Source organism: Chamaea fasciata, unplaced genomic scaffold (genome assembly GCF_029207755.1).
Source record: "Chamaea fasciata isolate MVZ Bird 193981 ecotype frontalis unplaced genomic scaffold, bChaFas1.0.hap1 SCAF_15, whole genome shotgun sequence".
NCBI lineage: Eukaryota > Metazoa > Chordata > Aves > Passeriformes > Sylviidae > Chamaea > Chamaea fasciata.
Genome location: NW_027094100.1, coordinates 13684149 through 13697929, shown reverse-complemented (window position 1 = coordinate 13697929; position 13781 = coordinate 13684149). Strand labels below are relative to the sequence as shown.

The 13781-nt window shown below is 48.1% G+C and overlaps 1 protein-coding gene across 1 annotated transcript in view; it reads left to right on the top strand.

Annotated features, from left to right (window-relative positions):
* Positions 1 to 417: 417 nt before the first annotated feature.
* The window catches only part of NSG2 (neuronal vesicle trafficking associated 2), a 30607-nt gene continuing 17243 nt past the window's right edge, over positions 418 to 13781 (top strand). Inside the window, exons 1-3 of the mRNA XM_066197254.1 lie at positions 418 to 536; positions 1171 to 1321; positions 12902 to 13021. Of these exons, the coding sequence (XP_066053351.1) occupies positions 1193 to 1321; positions 12902 to 13021 (249 nt within the window). The 5' untranslated portion in view covers positions 418 to 536; positions 1171 to 1192. The remainder of the gene's footprint in view (positions 537 to 1170; positions 1322 to 12901; positions 13022 to 13781) is intronic.

The window sequence follows — 13781 nt, the reverse complement described above, 5'->3', positions numbered from 1 at the left end:
GATCCCTGGAAGTATTAAAAGCCGGGCTGGACAGGGCTTGGAGCACCCAGGGATAGTGGAAGATGTCCCTGCCCGTGGCAGAGGGGGAACCAGGTCATCGTTAAGGTCCCTTCCAACCCAAACCATTCCACGAACCCATATCATTGCATGACACCCCAGTGAGGGACACAGCGCTCAACACGCACCGAGGGCCAGAGGGTGACAACAGGCGTGAAGCCGCCCGGGATAAGCTCGGTGCTGTGCGTGTGTGTGTGGCCGGGCGGTGCCGTGGCAGTGTCGCGGGCGGCGGTGTCCGCTCCCCGGCCGTGGGTGAGGCCTGCAGGGGGCGCTGTGCGCGGCGCGCGGCGCGGCCGCCAGGGGGCGCGCGGGGCCGCGGCGGCGCCGAGGGCGGGGGGGGGAAGGAGCCGCCGCCCCGCCCGCCTCAGTCACCGGCGGAGCCGCAGCGAGCGCAGCGCTGTCCCTTCAGCACCGCTCCCCCCGCGGACACCGCGGGCTCCACACCGGCCCCGCCGCCGCCTCTCGCCGCCTGCTTGGCAGTAAGTAACGGAGCCGTGGCCCCGCAGAACCCCCCCGCCCTGACCTCCGGCGCCGGCGCTCCCGGGGAAATGGAAACGGGGGACCCCCCGAGTGCTCCGGGATGCGCAGGGGAGGGGGGTCCGAACCCTCAAAGGGGCCGCAGAAATGGGAGAGGGGTACCAAAAACCCTCCTGGGGTCAGTGGGAGACGCTCCGTGTCCCCGTGTCCCGCTGCGTGTCCGCGGTGGTGGCACTCCCGGTGGTGCTGGTGGCACTCCCGGTGGTGCTGGTGGCTCTCCTGCCAGCACTGGTGACATTCCCGGTGATGCTGGTGTCATTCTCGGCGGTGCTGGTGGCATTCCCAGTCGTCTTGGTGGCATTCCCACCAGTGCTGGTGTCTCTCCCGGCGCTTTGGGATCCGCCGTGTTTGGGCTGACAGCGAGGGGTTTAAAGGCTGTTTCTGAGGTTTAAAGGCTGTTTGTGGGGTTTAGAGGGTGTTTGTGGGGCGTCTGTGTAAGGCAGAAATGCTTTAGTGAAATGAAGTGACATTCCCTGAAACCCCGGGACCGACACCTGAACCCAAAGCGAGCAGGGCAAGGCAGGAATTGTCCCCTTCCCGCTGCCCCGGTGACATTGCTCGTCTCCCCCGGTTTAGGTCTGGAAAGCCGGGTGCAAGGATGGTGAAGCTGGGGAGTAATTTGAACGACAAGAACAACAAACAGCCATCCAACGAAGATGGTTTTCAGACAGTTCCTTTGATCACGCCTTTGGAAGTAAATCACCTGCAGTTCCCGGCTCCGGAAAAGGTAAAACAAAATCAGAATGCGCTCCTGCATGGTTGCGCACACGGACGTGCCCCTTGGTTGTCACTGGGCTCTGGGGATGGGAATTGTGGCACGTTTATTCAATAAATAAAAGGGGGGTTATCTTTCACTGTGTGTTTATCTGTTTTAACATGGCAAATAAGCACACAGCAGACCCCCAAGCGCCCTCCCTCCTCAAAAAAAAGAACCCCAAATATTCATAAATACAACTGGGGGGAAAAAAAAAGCTTGGTGTGTTTCTCTTGCAAGCGCTGGGGAAACTGAGGAGCAGTGTGCAATATGTTATTATCAGTAAGATTAATGGCCTGCTTTGAGAGGAGGTAATGTGATAACTCTAGCGAAATAAGCAGCTGTTTTAATTATCTCAGTTAAGCTTTTTTTTTTTCTTTTTTTTTTTTCCCCTCCCCTCTCTGTGGCTTTGCAGCGCTGATTTGGGCACTGAGGATGCTGATTTCTCTGGGGAGAGTGGCTGAGTTCCTGGGGGACAGCCCAGGGACTCGTTTGGCCCCGGGCAGGGGACACTGTTCTCCCGTGCCCTCTCAACTCTTCACACACCTGAATGCAGCACTAAAACGCCCGGGAATGTGCGATTGGCTGCGGGTTGTGTTGGGATTTTTTTGGCTGCAGCGTGAACTAGGAAATCTTTTGTCTACATCCCTGTGGGGATGATGCATATCAGTATAACCTGGTGAGGACATGATGAGACTGTAAAAATCCTTATTCCCCAACAGCCCTCACCAAAACAAAGCCTGTCTGCAATGTAGTTCCCAGATACCACAGAGGTGGAGCCAGCCCACCCCAAAGTACAGACGGAATGATTAGATCTCGCAGGATAATGGAATAACAGCAAAATCAACACTGATGGTTATTGAACATGTATCCTGCTTTTACCGTGGTACAAAATGAATTTTCCCTTAATACGTCAGGGGAACACGGTGATGGATGTGCTAAACCTGTCTAGGTAGACAAACCGTGTTTATTTTAGGATAGAGCTGAGTCAACTGCCCTGACATCCTGGGAACCAGAGCCGTGCCAGACAAAGGAACTGGTTCCATTCTCCACGTGCCTCATGGCAATCAGGAGCAACTTGGCTGCATTCAGGACAGTTGGACTTCTATGCATTGTTGTGAATCAGAGGCTAAGCCAGCCCTTATCTGTGACTCTGATAAATAAGATTAAGCCAAATAATTCGGGCAAAGCCGTATGATTTGTCATAAATGTCTGAAAAGCTCAGGGGAAACTGTAGGTGTGTAGAAGTGGCTCCTTTGATGGCAGTACAAAGGGCTCGTTGAGATCACCCGGTGCCACACGACAATGTGGCATTTAAATGACTCGTGGAGCAGGTGAGACACGGATTGCCCAACAAAGATCTTTTCAAGCTGATCAAGTGGTAACGAGTGTTCTCAGCACCGCCACAGTTCCAGCCGCCTGTTGGGGAACAAACACCGGCGTGGATCGGTGTGGTGTGATCCCTCGCTGATTTTTCTGTTTAAACATGCCCACATCAATAATTCACGTGTTGTTAGGTTACATTACCTTCATTAGCATATATTACTGCCAATGCATCTACCAACATCCATCATTTTCTTTGCTGGGAAGTGTGGGATGTATCTCCGGGCGTGCTGAGCGTGATTCAGAACTCATTAGAGTCGGAGCTATTGATTTCTGCAGGCTGTGGTTCATCTCCTCCGTGCAGCAGGCCCGGAGTTAACGGGCTGGAAATCCCTTCACCAGGAGGAGAGGTTATTTATGATAAAAGCAAAATAATTCACGACCTGTTTCCTTTGCTCTCTCATAGAAGGGGTTCTGGTGGGGTGAGTTCACCCCGGGGCTGTTTAAAGAGCTGAGCCTGAGGTGAAAAAGCTTTGGGCAGAGGTTAGGTGAGAAGAGCAAATTGTGCAGCTTTGTTCTTGAGAGAGAAAAGCTGCTGCTGGATTCAGGCAGGCTGTCCCCCTGAGGAGGAGTTGGACATGGGTTTCAAGTCTTTCGGGGCGTATTCTTGTTTGGACTTGCCTTGCTCTCAGGAGACTGGGTTAAGAAAACACCTAAAATTGACTTTTTTTTCTCCCCGTCTCTTCCTAAAACCTGCGAGCAGTTGATTTTTAGTCTGGGAAAATGAGACCATGAGGCAGCCTGTGGCTGATGGGCTGCTGCAGGAGCGAGCAGAGCCGGGTGTGGGGTGTGAGGAGTGTGAGGGGACAGCTCCCAGCTCAGCGGGGCTTTCCTGCTGTCCCGCTGCCAGCAGCCACAGGGAGCAGTGCTGCTGGCCAGCTCCTCCACACACATTGTCCTGGCAGCCCACTGTGAGTGAAACCTCAAAAATACCCCAACCCTGCTAAGGATTCCCCTTTCTGGGCTTCTCTTCGCTGTCAGAAAGGATCTTCGTTGAGGAAATTCTGAGCTTTTGACCTGGATCTAACCTTGGGGTCAGGGCAATCCAGGGTGCATCAAAACCAGGGCAGGGAGGTTTGGGTGCAGCTCAGGGCTCTGTCCTTGTTCCTTCTAGGGGAGGAGGAGTAACAGCTTTGGGTAGTGATCCAAGAGTGGCCAGGGCTTGTGCTGGGCAGCCCAGCTGCCGTCCCTACAATAATGCCTTTATCTGGTGTGTCTTTGCAAGTTCTGTTCCTTTATAGGCTTTTTGTTTCACTTGAGTCTTAGATACCTGCATGCAAGTTAAAGAACATCAAACCTGTTGTTCGTTGTATCCTTAAAAGCACCCCACAAAGCCAGTGGAATCTACAGACTGAAAATTATGGTTTAAGGACCTTGAATTCCTGTTTTCTTTCTTCATTTTAAGGACATTTTTGTATCTGAATCACTTTGGGAGTCACTCAAAGTGACTCTCAGCGTTAACCTATGTAGGTGTTTCACCAGAGCTTCCATCATCTCGTGCCAAGTTTTTTTGTGTGTCTGGCTCCTCTGTCAGAGAAAGGACACAGAGGAAATATAAAAATGAGACTTTTGCCGATGTGATGTAACCCCTGAAGTCCAGCTCTTTTCAGATAGTTCCTTGAAAAAATCATATGGGGGGATGAGAAAGGAAAACTCTTAAAGGTGTGCTTAAATTTCCTGACTGTCCTTTTGGGGGTGCTTTCCCAACAGGCTTGTTCTCCAAAGCCCTGGGAGCTTTGCAGCTCCCTCTGACTTCCACCTGGCTGCTGTTGGCAAAATGCAGGCAGGATTTCAATTTGGCAACCTTTCTTTTTTAAAATTGCACCCCACTGGAATGTCTAATTCCTTCTCCCACCAAAGGAGGATGTCCCCTGCTCGTGCTGCTCCTGCAGCATCAGCATTCTCATCCTTCTTGTCAGCACTTGTGTAGTTGCAGGGAGACAAACAGACCCAGGACAGGAATTGTCCCCCTAAGGTGCTAAGCCTGCTGTGCATTTAAATTTATTGACATCCTTCAAACATTTCCCTTGTCCCCTGTTCCCTTGCTGGAGCAAAAGGCAGAGTCAGGTGCTCCTAAATCATCTCTGCGTGGCCTTTTTGGTGACATCCATCCATGTAACAGCAATAACAGCCCCATCAACAATGACAAGCCCTTGACCTGGCTTTTTATGTCTCTGAATTTCATTTCTTCTGATTCGAAAAGCAAAAAAATAAAAACCCCCCAACAGAAGTGTTTTATCTTTTAGGACCAAAGGGAAAAAGAGGAGCTGTTAACTTGTTTTCCAAGGCATAGACAAACAGCTTCAGCTGTGATTGTGTCCCTGCAATGATAATGCTGAAAGATGTGCAGCTTTTCAGGGACCATTCTGTTCCCTGAAATGTTAAATGAGACCAACAACTGGGGACCCCTTGGTCCCTTGGCTCGCTTCAGTATAATTTAGCAGGAAATACCTCCGTTCTGGCAGTAAAATCCTAATTTTACATAACACAAAAGTGCATGAAAAGCTCTTGTCAGGCTGTAAAAAACATCCGGCACCTCTTTTGTGGTGAAGGCTGCAGAAGGCTTATCATGTAGCCCATTGTTCCTTATTTTGAATGCATCGGGAGGCTCGAGAATTAATTTCTCTAGTGGCAAATTCCTGCCACCAGCGCTGGGAAGCAAAAAATAATAGATGTAACAGCTCTTTCCAAATGCTCTTCCCACCCTGTGCTCTGCCCCCGACCCCATCCCTCTCTGGGTGGCTGAGGCCGTGCATTTCCACAGAGTTCCTGGAGATCAGGGGGGTCCCTGGTGTTCGCAGCCCGTCCCTGTTGGTTTCACAGAAAATAACGTTTGGTCCTGGCCAGCTGAGCAGGAATAATTAAAGAGTAGCTGGCTGAGTGCTCCTGTACCTCGGGGACTGCCCGGAGCTGTGTGCTGGATCCCGGTGTCAGGCTGCCCCCTGAGCTGTCAGGGAAGCGTGGGGCTGCTTTTGGGGAGCTGGGGCTGGAGGCGGCTCAGCATTCCCGGCTCAGCATTCCTGGGAAGCTGCGGGAGCTCTGCGTGAGCCGGGGACAGGCGGCTCCTGCTCCTCTGCTGCTGCTGAGGCTGGGGTGGAGCAAATGGCAAAAGGAGGGATGGGGCAGGGATAGGGATGGGGCAAGGGCAGGAAGGAAGAGGGAGGAGGAGGAGGATGCAAAGGGAAAGAAAACATGGATAAAACAAAGGAAGGGAATAACAAATGAAAAGGAACAGGCTGTCTTGCCTTCCCCCATCGTTTCCTTTCTCCACTTGGGATACTCTGCCTCATCCCCCCACAAACAGCAAAGTCTGAGCCTTCTTCTCATCCCTCTCCTACACCGTGCAAATTCCTTTGTCCTCTGGGTGTGCATTACAGCTGAACACCACCCCTGCTCATTAGGCTCATTAGGCTGTAATAAATCCTCGTGGAGCAGCATTTGGGGAACCTCCTTGATGTTGTTTGTGCCTTTTGGACAGCCCTGCTCGTGTCCTTGGCAGTTCCCGCTCCTGTTTGGATGTCCCTCTGTGCTGGCCTTGCTCTCACACACCAACCCCTCCACCAGAGCTGCTCACAGGGTGCTCACAGGGACCTGGAGCAGCTTCCAGCAGTCTCCCATTATCCGGAGAATGAGCTGCTGCAGCAGAGCTTCACTCTGAACATCCCAGGATTTGTGTAGCCTGGGCACAAATCTCCCTCCTTAACTGCTCTGCCGTCAGTGCCCGAATTAGGGGCTTTAAAGCTGCCTGGTTTTGTGAGCTCCATTACCTCTCTTAAGCCCAGCTATGTCTGCACTGCAATTCCTGGAGCTGCATCCTGCAGAAACAGCAGGAATGGACACAGGGAATGGCTGTTGGGCTATGGAGGCTTGGCTGAGCCTGTTTCTTTTTCCTACCATGAAATCCCACTGCTGGGGGTGGCAGTGATTTCAGCAAGACTGTCAAGTGAACCCCACACACCAGTTCCTTACTGCTCTGGAAAGGAGAACTGGGCAGGAATCAGGGCAGCCGAAGGGAAATCAGTTCATTCACCCTGGCCAGTTTGTGATTGATTCTTTTTTGTCTGCTTTGCTAAACCCTCTCCTGGATGAACCTACTGAATTTTTTTTTTTTCTCACCCCACCTCCTGTGGGTTCCTGGTGGTTATGGGCACCCAGGGGTTTATAAGGAGACTTGGCTGAATAAATTCCGAGCCCCTTTTGTTCCTGGGGCTGTGCCTTGTCCTTCTCAGCTGCTTTCAGCTCCCAGTGCAGCCTTTGCATTCTGTGCTGCCTTTCACTGGTGATGCCAGGGCTGATTACATTTGCTGTCTTTGTCCTTTTGGCATGTTCCTTATGCCTGGAATATCCTCCTGGCACCGAGTCAGGAGACCACTTTTTTCCTACCACCCTCTGTGAAACTCATTTCCAGCACAACACCCATTAGATGAGCTGATACAGGGTATATAAAAAGAGCACAGTACTGACCCTGTCTTTCTCCAGGGGCTATGGATTTGATCCCAGGCATCTTTTTCTAAAAAATTTTCATATTTTTATTTGCTGCTTGATATTTCAGGCACTTTATGTATTCCAATAATGACTAGGATGCCATTACCTCCATCCCAAATGCCAATTTTCATCTCAGCCTTTGGGAAGTCTGCCTGCTGAGATGTGCCCATCCTGTAGATTTGGACGCACAGCTGCCATTCCTGTAGGATGGGACATAGCTGTAACCATTTGGGGAAGCTTTAAAGACCTAATTCTCAAAAAATCTGGGAATTTGCAGCATGGGGATTGCCAGGTAATCTCAGATTTGTCCACTTTATCCTGTTTCCGGCAGTAGCCAGGGCAACAGTCAGGAGGAGGTACAGGAGACGCTGCATGGAGCTGCTCATGCCTATAAATGTTTCATCCTAAGCCTGCAAGGCCAGAGATTGTTTTAAGCCCTCAAACATGATTTCCCCATCTCTTTTCCTCTCTTCTTTTAATGCTGGAGTATTTTAACTTCAGCTGCTGTTGCCAGCGTGCACATCTCATTTGCCCCTTGGGGCTGGCCCTGTGTGAGGGTTTAGCTGGAGAATTGCGTGTGCAGGTGGAGGATTCTGGCTTGGAGCACACGAGGGGAGAAGCTGCCCCAGTCCCAGCAGGTTCAGTGCCAGCTTTAGGCTTGGGGACACCTGCTGTCACCTGGCCCCTGCTGCACCCTGAGGTCCTGCTCAGCTGCTGATGCTTTGTTGGGTAGCAAAGGAAACCACGACATTGGTGCCAGTGAGAAGTTGATATTTTCCCTTCTGGTTCTGCAAAGAAATGGAGAAAGGTGTGGAAAGGAAGGAAGCTGAGTCTCATTTTCATTTAAAAGGGAGCCTGACTAATCCGCCTGGAATCGGGTGGCGGTGTTACAACCATTTTGTGGGACTACAAAGTCCAGCTTTGAACTTGGAGGGAACCTTTCTCCTTGGTAGCAGCAACACATTTTGTTTATCACTTCTGTCAATCTGACAGCCACTCGGACCGAGAGACTCTTCATTATTAATAATCCCAGGGAGTAGTATTTTAAATTTTTATGGTCTGCGCTTTGCAGCACCTGAACCACAATATATTACATGCACCGTGGCAGTGGAGTGGGAATTACAGCAGGGCTGCATGTCCTTTTCCAAATGAATAATTTAAAGTTTTCACAATGCCAGTTATGTTAAATATTATTACTCATTTCTTCAGGGAAAACCATAGAGCTCAAACGCAAATATAAAGTGGCAATAAATGATGTTACATTTAGCCAGTTGGAGACAAGGCTCAGAATTCATATCAGTTCATTCTCTGAAACACTTACTTCATCCCTTTGCTGGAAAATCCTTTTCAAGGTTCCATGCTTAATGGGATATTTTTCAATTTGTCACATTTCACATCTACTCTGCTCCTTCCTTCTTGCAGCAAATGCTTTTAATATAGCCCACTTGGTTAGAAGCTTGCTTTCTTTTCCCTTTCAGCAGCCCAAATCCCTGGATTTCCCAGCACTCTCCCACTGTTTACCTTCTCAAGGTTGTCGATGATGGATTTCCTGCTGCTGTAGGCAGACTCTCATCTGTTGTTTCTCACCTCAGCACACCTATAATTTTCCAAAGCATCACTCCAGAGAGGGTGCATGGTCCTGCATCCATTAAAGCTGAGGAAAGATTTCCTATTGATCCCAGCCGTGGCACTGGCATCAAGCCTGGAATAATAAGAGCATTTTGGTTTGGGGGCTCAATAAATGTATTAGCAAACAGCATCATTAGAAACATCTTTGTGTGGAGCAGGGTGATGGATGTGGCTCGTGGTCCTCTTGTGCTGGGGTTTCACAATTTCCTCAGACCATTCCTTGCAGGCTGCCCTGAGCTCTTCAGAAGTGTTTGAGGGACTGGAATGAGCAACCAGAAGATCCAAGGAAGAGAACAGAATGTCAAAACCTTTCCAGACACGGAATGTTACTGCATCTGCTGACCTGGGATGGATGAAGGGGACAATTCTGCAGAGAGCTGCCATTTTCCATAGGTTGTCTGACTGCCTTCCCACCCTGATATGCTTTGCCAGCCCCTAACCCCAAAAATGTGCTATTTATATGGAGAATCTGCTGGAGCTGCCATTGTGTCTCATTAATGAGTCTGAGGAAACATTGCGTTGTGAGCAGCGAACCAACAGTGGTGTGAACTCCTGCCTCAGCCACCAAGTGGGACTCAGCACATCACTGAGATTCCTTTTTTGTCTTTTTTCCCTACTCCTCCATGAGTACTATGGGATGCTGGGGTCATGCTGTGTGAAAAACCCCCGAGCAACTGATGGAGAATTCCCCAGGATCCCCAAACATCCGTGTTGGAACTGGCTGTGGGAAGGAGCCTGAAGCCAGCTCCGATGGGCCAAAGCCCTGAGATGGCACGCTTAACTTGAAATATCCGGCTCATCCCCTGATGTTAACAGGACTACTTGCATTAAGGGAAAGCTTAAGTGCTTTGCTGAATCGGTGGTTAATTAGCTCAAATTCTAAACCAACCTGGTTAAGGAGGAAGCTGCAAGGACTTCAGTGTGGGTTCCCATAATTAGCTGTGATTTTTTCTGGTCCATTGGAGTCCTTTTCCCTCCTCTCATATTCTCACAACCACTCTGCAAACCCCATCTAGGGAGCAACTTTCAAAGAAGAAAGAACTTTATTTTGGATGTGAAATGAAGAAAGTCCCGGGTCATTTATTGGTGTCCCCATGCTGCACGTGCAGTGAGCAGCTCCGTTCCTGCAGCTTTAAGGTGCTGGATCTCTGGGAAATGGTGTGAAAACTTTTGAGAACAGATCACAGGAGCAAGATAATCTGCAGGGAGATTCCCTGAGCTAAATCTATCTGGGAGTTCCCCCTTAGAGCAGCTCTTTTCCAACGTGCCAACATCCCCGAGGAGGGAAGGAGGAGAACTTTCCCTTCACTTTCCTTGGAATTGCAGCCTCCCCAGGACCCCAATTTCCCCCCTCCCTTTCCCTGTTTTCAATCCACAACAACTCCCAGGCAGAACAGCCGAGGAGAGGGGACGGGGATGTTGCTGTGGGTTGTAATAAACGGCAGCAGCTCTCCCAGGAAAGCTGTCGTGGTGTGAGATGGATGTTCCTTGTTTGCATGGGAACAGTGGGATCTGGGCTGCCTGCAACTGATAAACGAGCGCTGATCATTGCCCCGACTGCCGAGTCAGGAGGCTTTTATTACTCCGTGTTCAACAGCAATTTGGGTGGAATTTCTGGAAGACTTCACCACCAGGATTTTTTTTTTTTTTTTCTCGCTGACAAAATAGAAAAAAGAAGGTGAAAAAGGAGTGATGGCAGGGAACGGGGGAAGGCAAATCTTTCCCACCCAACTCAAACCAGAAAGCCGGAAAATGAAAACAGAAAAAGCATAAGCCAAAAATGCAGAAAGGTTTCTTTAGAAGATTGATTGTTCCTTTTTGTAAATTTGCACTTTTAACTCTGCAAGAGTGGGATCCATGCTCAGGCTGATTTATTTTGCCTGTGGGGGACTGAGCAAGAAGGAGCTCTGTTCTTCTCAATGTACACCCCATGCCCTCAGCAAAATTGCATTTTTATCGTTGCTGCCACGATACTGAATGGTCCTCCCGACTGCAGGTTTTCACTTTTCTGTTTGACCTTTGTCATTTGATTTCTGTGCCCTCCTCTAAAAAAGGAGATTTCACTGCCTGCCCTTCCTTCTGCTGAGTAATTCCAGCGGGTGTCTGACAAAGACACTTCTCGAGAGCAGGTTTTTAACTTCTCCCGTGCTAAAAGCCCTTTAGTAAAGGTGCTTCTTCCCTCTTCTAGCAAAGCTTTTTGATACCTGCGCGAAACACTGCCCAGGGTGGCTCTGTGCACACTTTCTGTGCTGGCACAGTCAGCAAACTCTGTTTCAAGTCCCTTCTGATGTGGCTGGGGCCTGAGCTTGCGTGTTTATTCCCAGATGAGATAGAATTGTTGCTGGACCTGAATCCGATGCCTGGTGAAGGGAAGGGCTGTGTGGGTTCATTTTCAGACTCTGTATCCCTGCAGACAGCATGATCTAAACTTTCCTGCTTATTGGTGCAGTGGAACAGTTGAAAAAATAACCGTCACAAAATCGGTGTGGATGATGAAGAAAATTAAATTATAGCTAGAAACAAGGAAAGGTTTTAATTTGATTTTTTTTTCTTATATTCTGCCTTCATGGTGTTTCATTAAGACCCAGCACTACAGTTTGTGGAAAAGCTCTCATATAAATTCTAAAAAATTGTCTGCAGCTAAGATTAATATCAAGCAGGAAGCATGAATTTGGGAGAATTGGATATTGTCTGAAAACAGAAAGAGCAATTTCTAAACACTGGCTGGCAGGTGCTGCTGGCTGATGCTCTATAATTTACTGTACTGGCTTCACAAAAGGCCAGGGAGAAGACTGAAGGCTGGCCAGCTGCACGAGGCTGGGTGCATTTGCCTCCTTCTGAGGGGGAAAATGAGGTTATTGCTTGTTTGGAGCTCAGAGCTGACCTGGGTCACTTTATCTTGGCTGCAGAGGGATCTTGGCTTTATTTTGCCCCACGGTGTGTTGGACAGGGTGGGCAAAATGGGGTTTGACTCAACAGTGGGCTCAGAGCAGGGTCAGGATTCACCCCAAACCTGCCCAGTCAAGTGTCTCCTCGTGGATCATTTCCCACCTTCTGTGTCGTGTCGTCACAAATCCTGAGCTCCCAACTGCTCACAGAAATGGACTTGAGTGGCTTTTTGTCCCTTCTTCTCGCCAAGTATTAATATTGCAAGTGCTCCTGTAATAAATACTATTGAGGGGGATTCGCTGGAGGATGTAAATATTCATCAGCCTTTAATGATTTGCATTTGAATCCAGAAAATTGGCTTATGACTCTTCACTGCTTTTCTCTCAGCTCTGATTTCCACGTGCATTAAATGCAGGAGGATTAAATACCTGGGGTTCTCTTTGGTCCAAAGCAGACTTTGCTGTCTTCATTTGGAAATAAGTCCTTGATTAGCTGGGAACTCAACCCTGTGCATTAATCACTTAATCTGTTCCAATCCTTCACCACGGTTTTGTTTCTAACTAAGAGCTTTAGGATCACTCTTGTCACTCTCATCTGGAGCATCCTCCACTCCTGGAGTTTTTCATTTCCACCAGGTTGCAGCTCAAAATGGGCAGTCAGAAAATGGAAGGGTCTTCTGCACCTCATTTTATAAGATTAGTAGGACCTGGATTAATCAGACACAGATTTTAGGGGAAAAGCCAAGGTGATAATACAAGATAAATATTGATAAATCTGAAACCTGAATGAATGAGACGCCAAATGGCCTAAATTTAAACTGGCTTCAGCAGAACTTGTTTGGACAGAGCTTTTAATTAGTGAGGCTCTTCTTTAGCTTAGGCTGTTCTGCCTGTTGAGCATGATAAAAAAATTAAATACTCCTAAACAAAAGTGGGTGTCAAACATTTTGCTGTCAGCTATTTTAAGGCTCAGTGTGATAAGCTCACTGTCCTAGTTCTGTGTATCTGCTGATTTATCTGCCTCTCTTATTCCTGAGGGGGTGATGGGTTTGTGTTCATTTCTGGTGCTTGTGTAGGTCCAGGGGATGGTTTCTATAGAAAAGCTTTGATGACAACCCAAAAATCTCTGCTGTGGGTAGAAAGCCTTAAAAGTGTTGTTATTTTCCAGGTAATTGTGAAAACAAGAACAGAATATCAGCCTGACCAGAAGAACAAAGGAAAACTCAGAGTGCCCAAAATTGCTGAATTCACAGTCAGTTTCACTGATGGGGTAACAGAAAGACTAAAGGTAAGAAATGGTTGTTCTGCTGCCTCCTGATGCAAATGCCATTCATTTTAAAATAACTGAATCAAAGTGACAGGAAAGACATAACAAATTTAACACTCCACTCATCACCAGGGTCAAAGGGAGGTTTATCTGCATGAGTGTAAAGGTTTGGTTTTTTTTTTTAGGACAGGCATGAAAATGCCTTCTTAGCTACATCTCAAGTAGAAAATGCTTTTCTTTCCCAAGAAAAGGATGAAAATATATTCCAGCCCAAATTGAAAATAAACCAAGTTTGAATCCTTTTTCTTCTCAAACACTGGTGTTTAAAATGAAATTTTAAAAAATCCCAGTGAAGACTGATTGAAACATTTTGTTTAGCCTTTTAAAATTCCTTTTGTCTCATGGCCAGACAACCCTTTTCATATTTAAAATACTTTGTTATAATTATTTTATTACTACAGATTAAAAACTACTTCAAAATGCACAGAAAAAAAAAAGTATTAGAGAAATATCCAAGCATATCCTGTTCTGTAAGCAGTTTTGCTTCACAGGAATTGGAATTTTCTGATGGAAAACGTTTCCTTGGGAAATTTTCAACAGGCTCTGCTCAAACATGGAAAGAAACTCATGAATTATTGAGTGCAGTCGGTTCCTGTTGACTGCAGCACATTAGAATGGCTCAGTTCCTCCTAAAATTAGACTCCAAATGTGTAGCTGCCAGTTTTTCCTCCCTTTTCACTGGGAAGACCTGGTGCTTTTTCTAAACCACGGAGCATGGCAG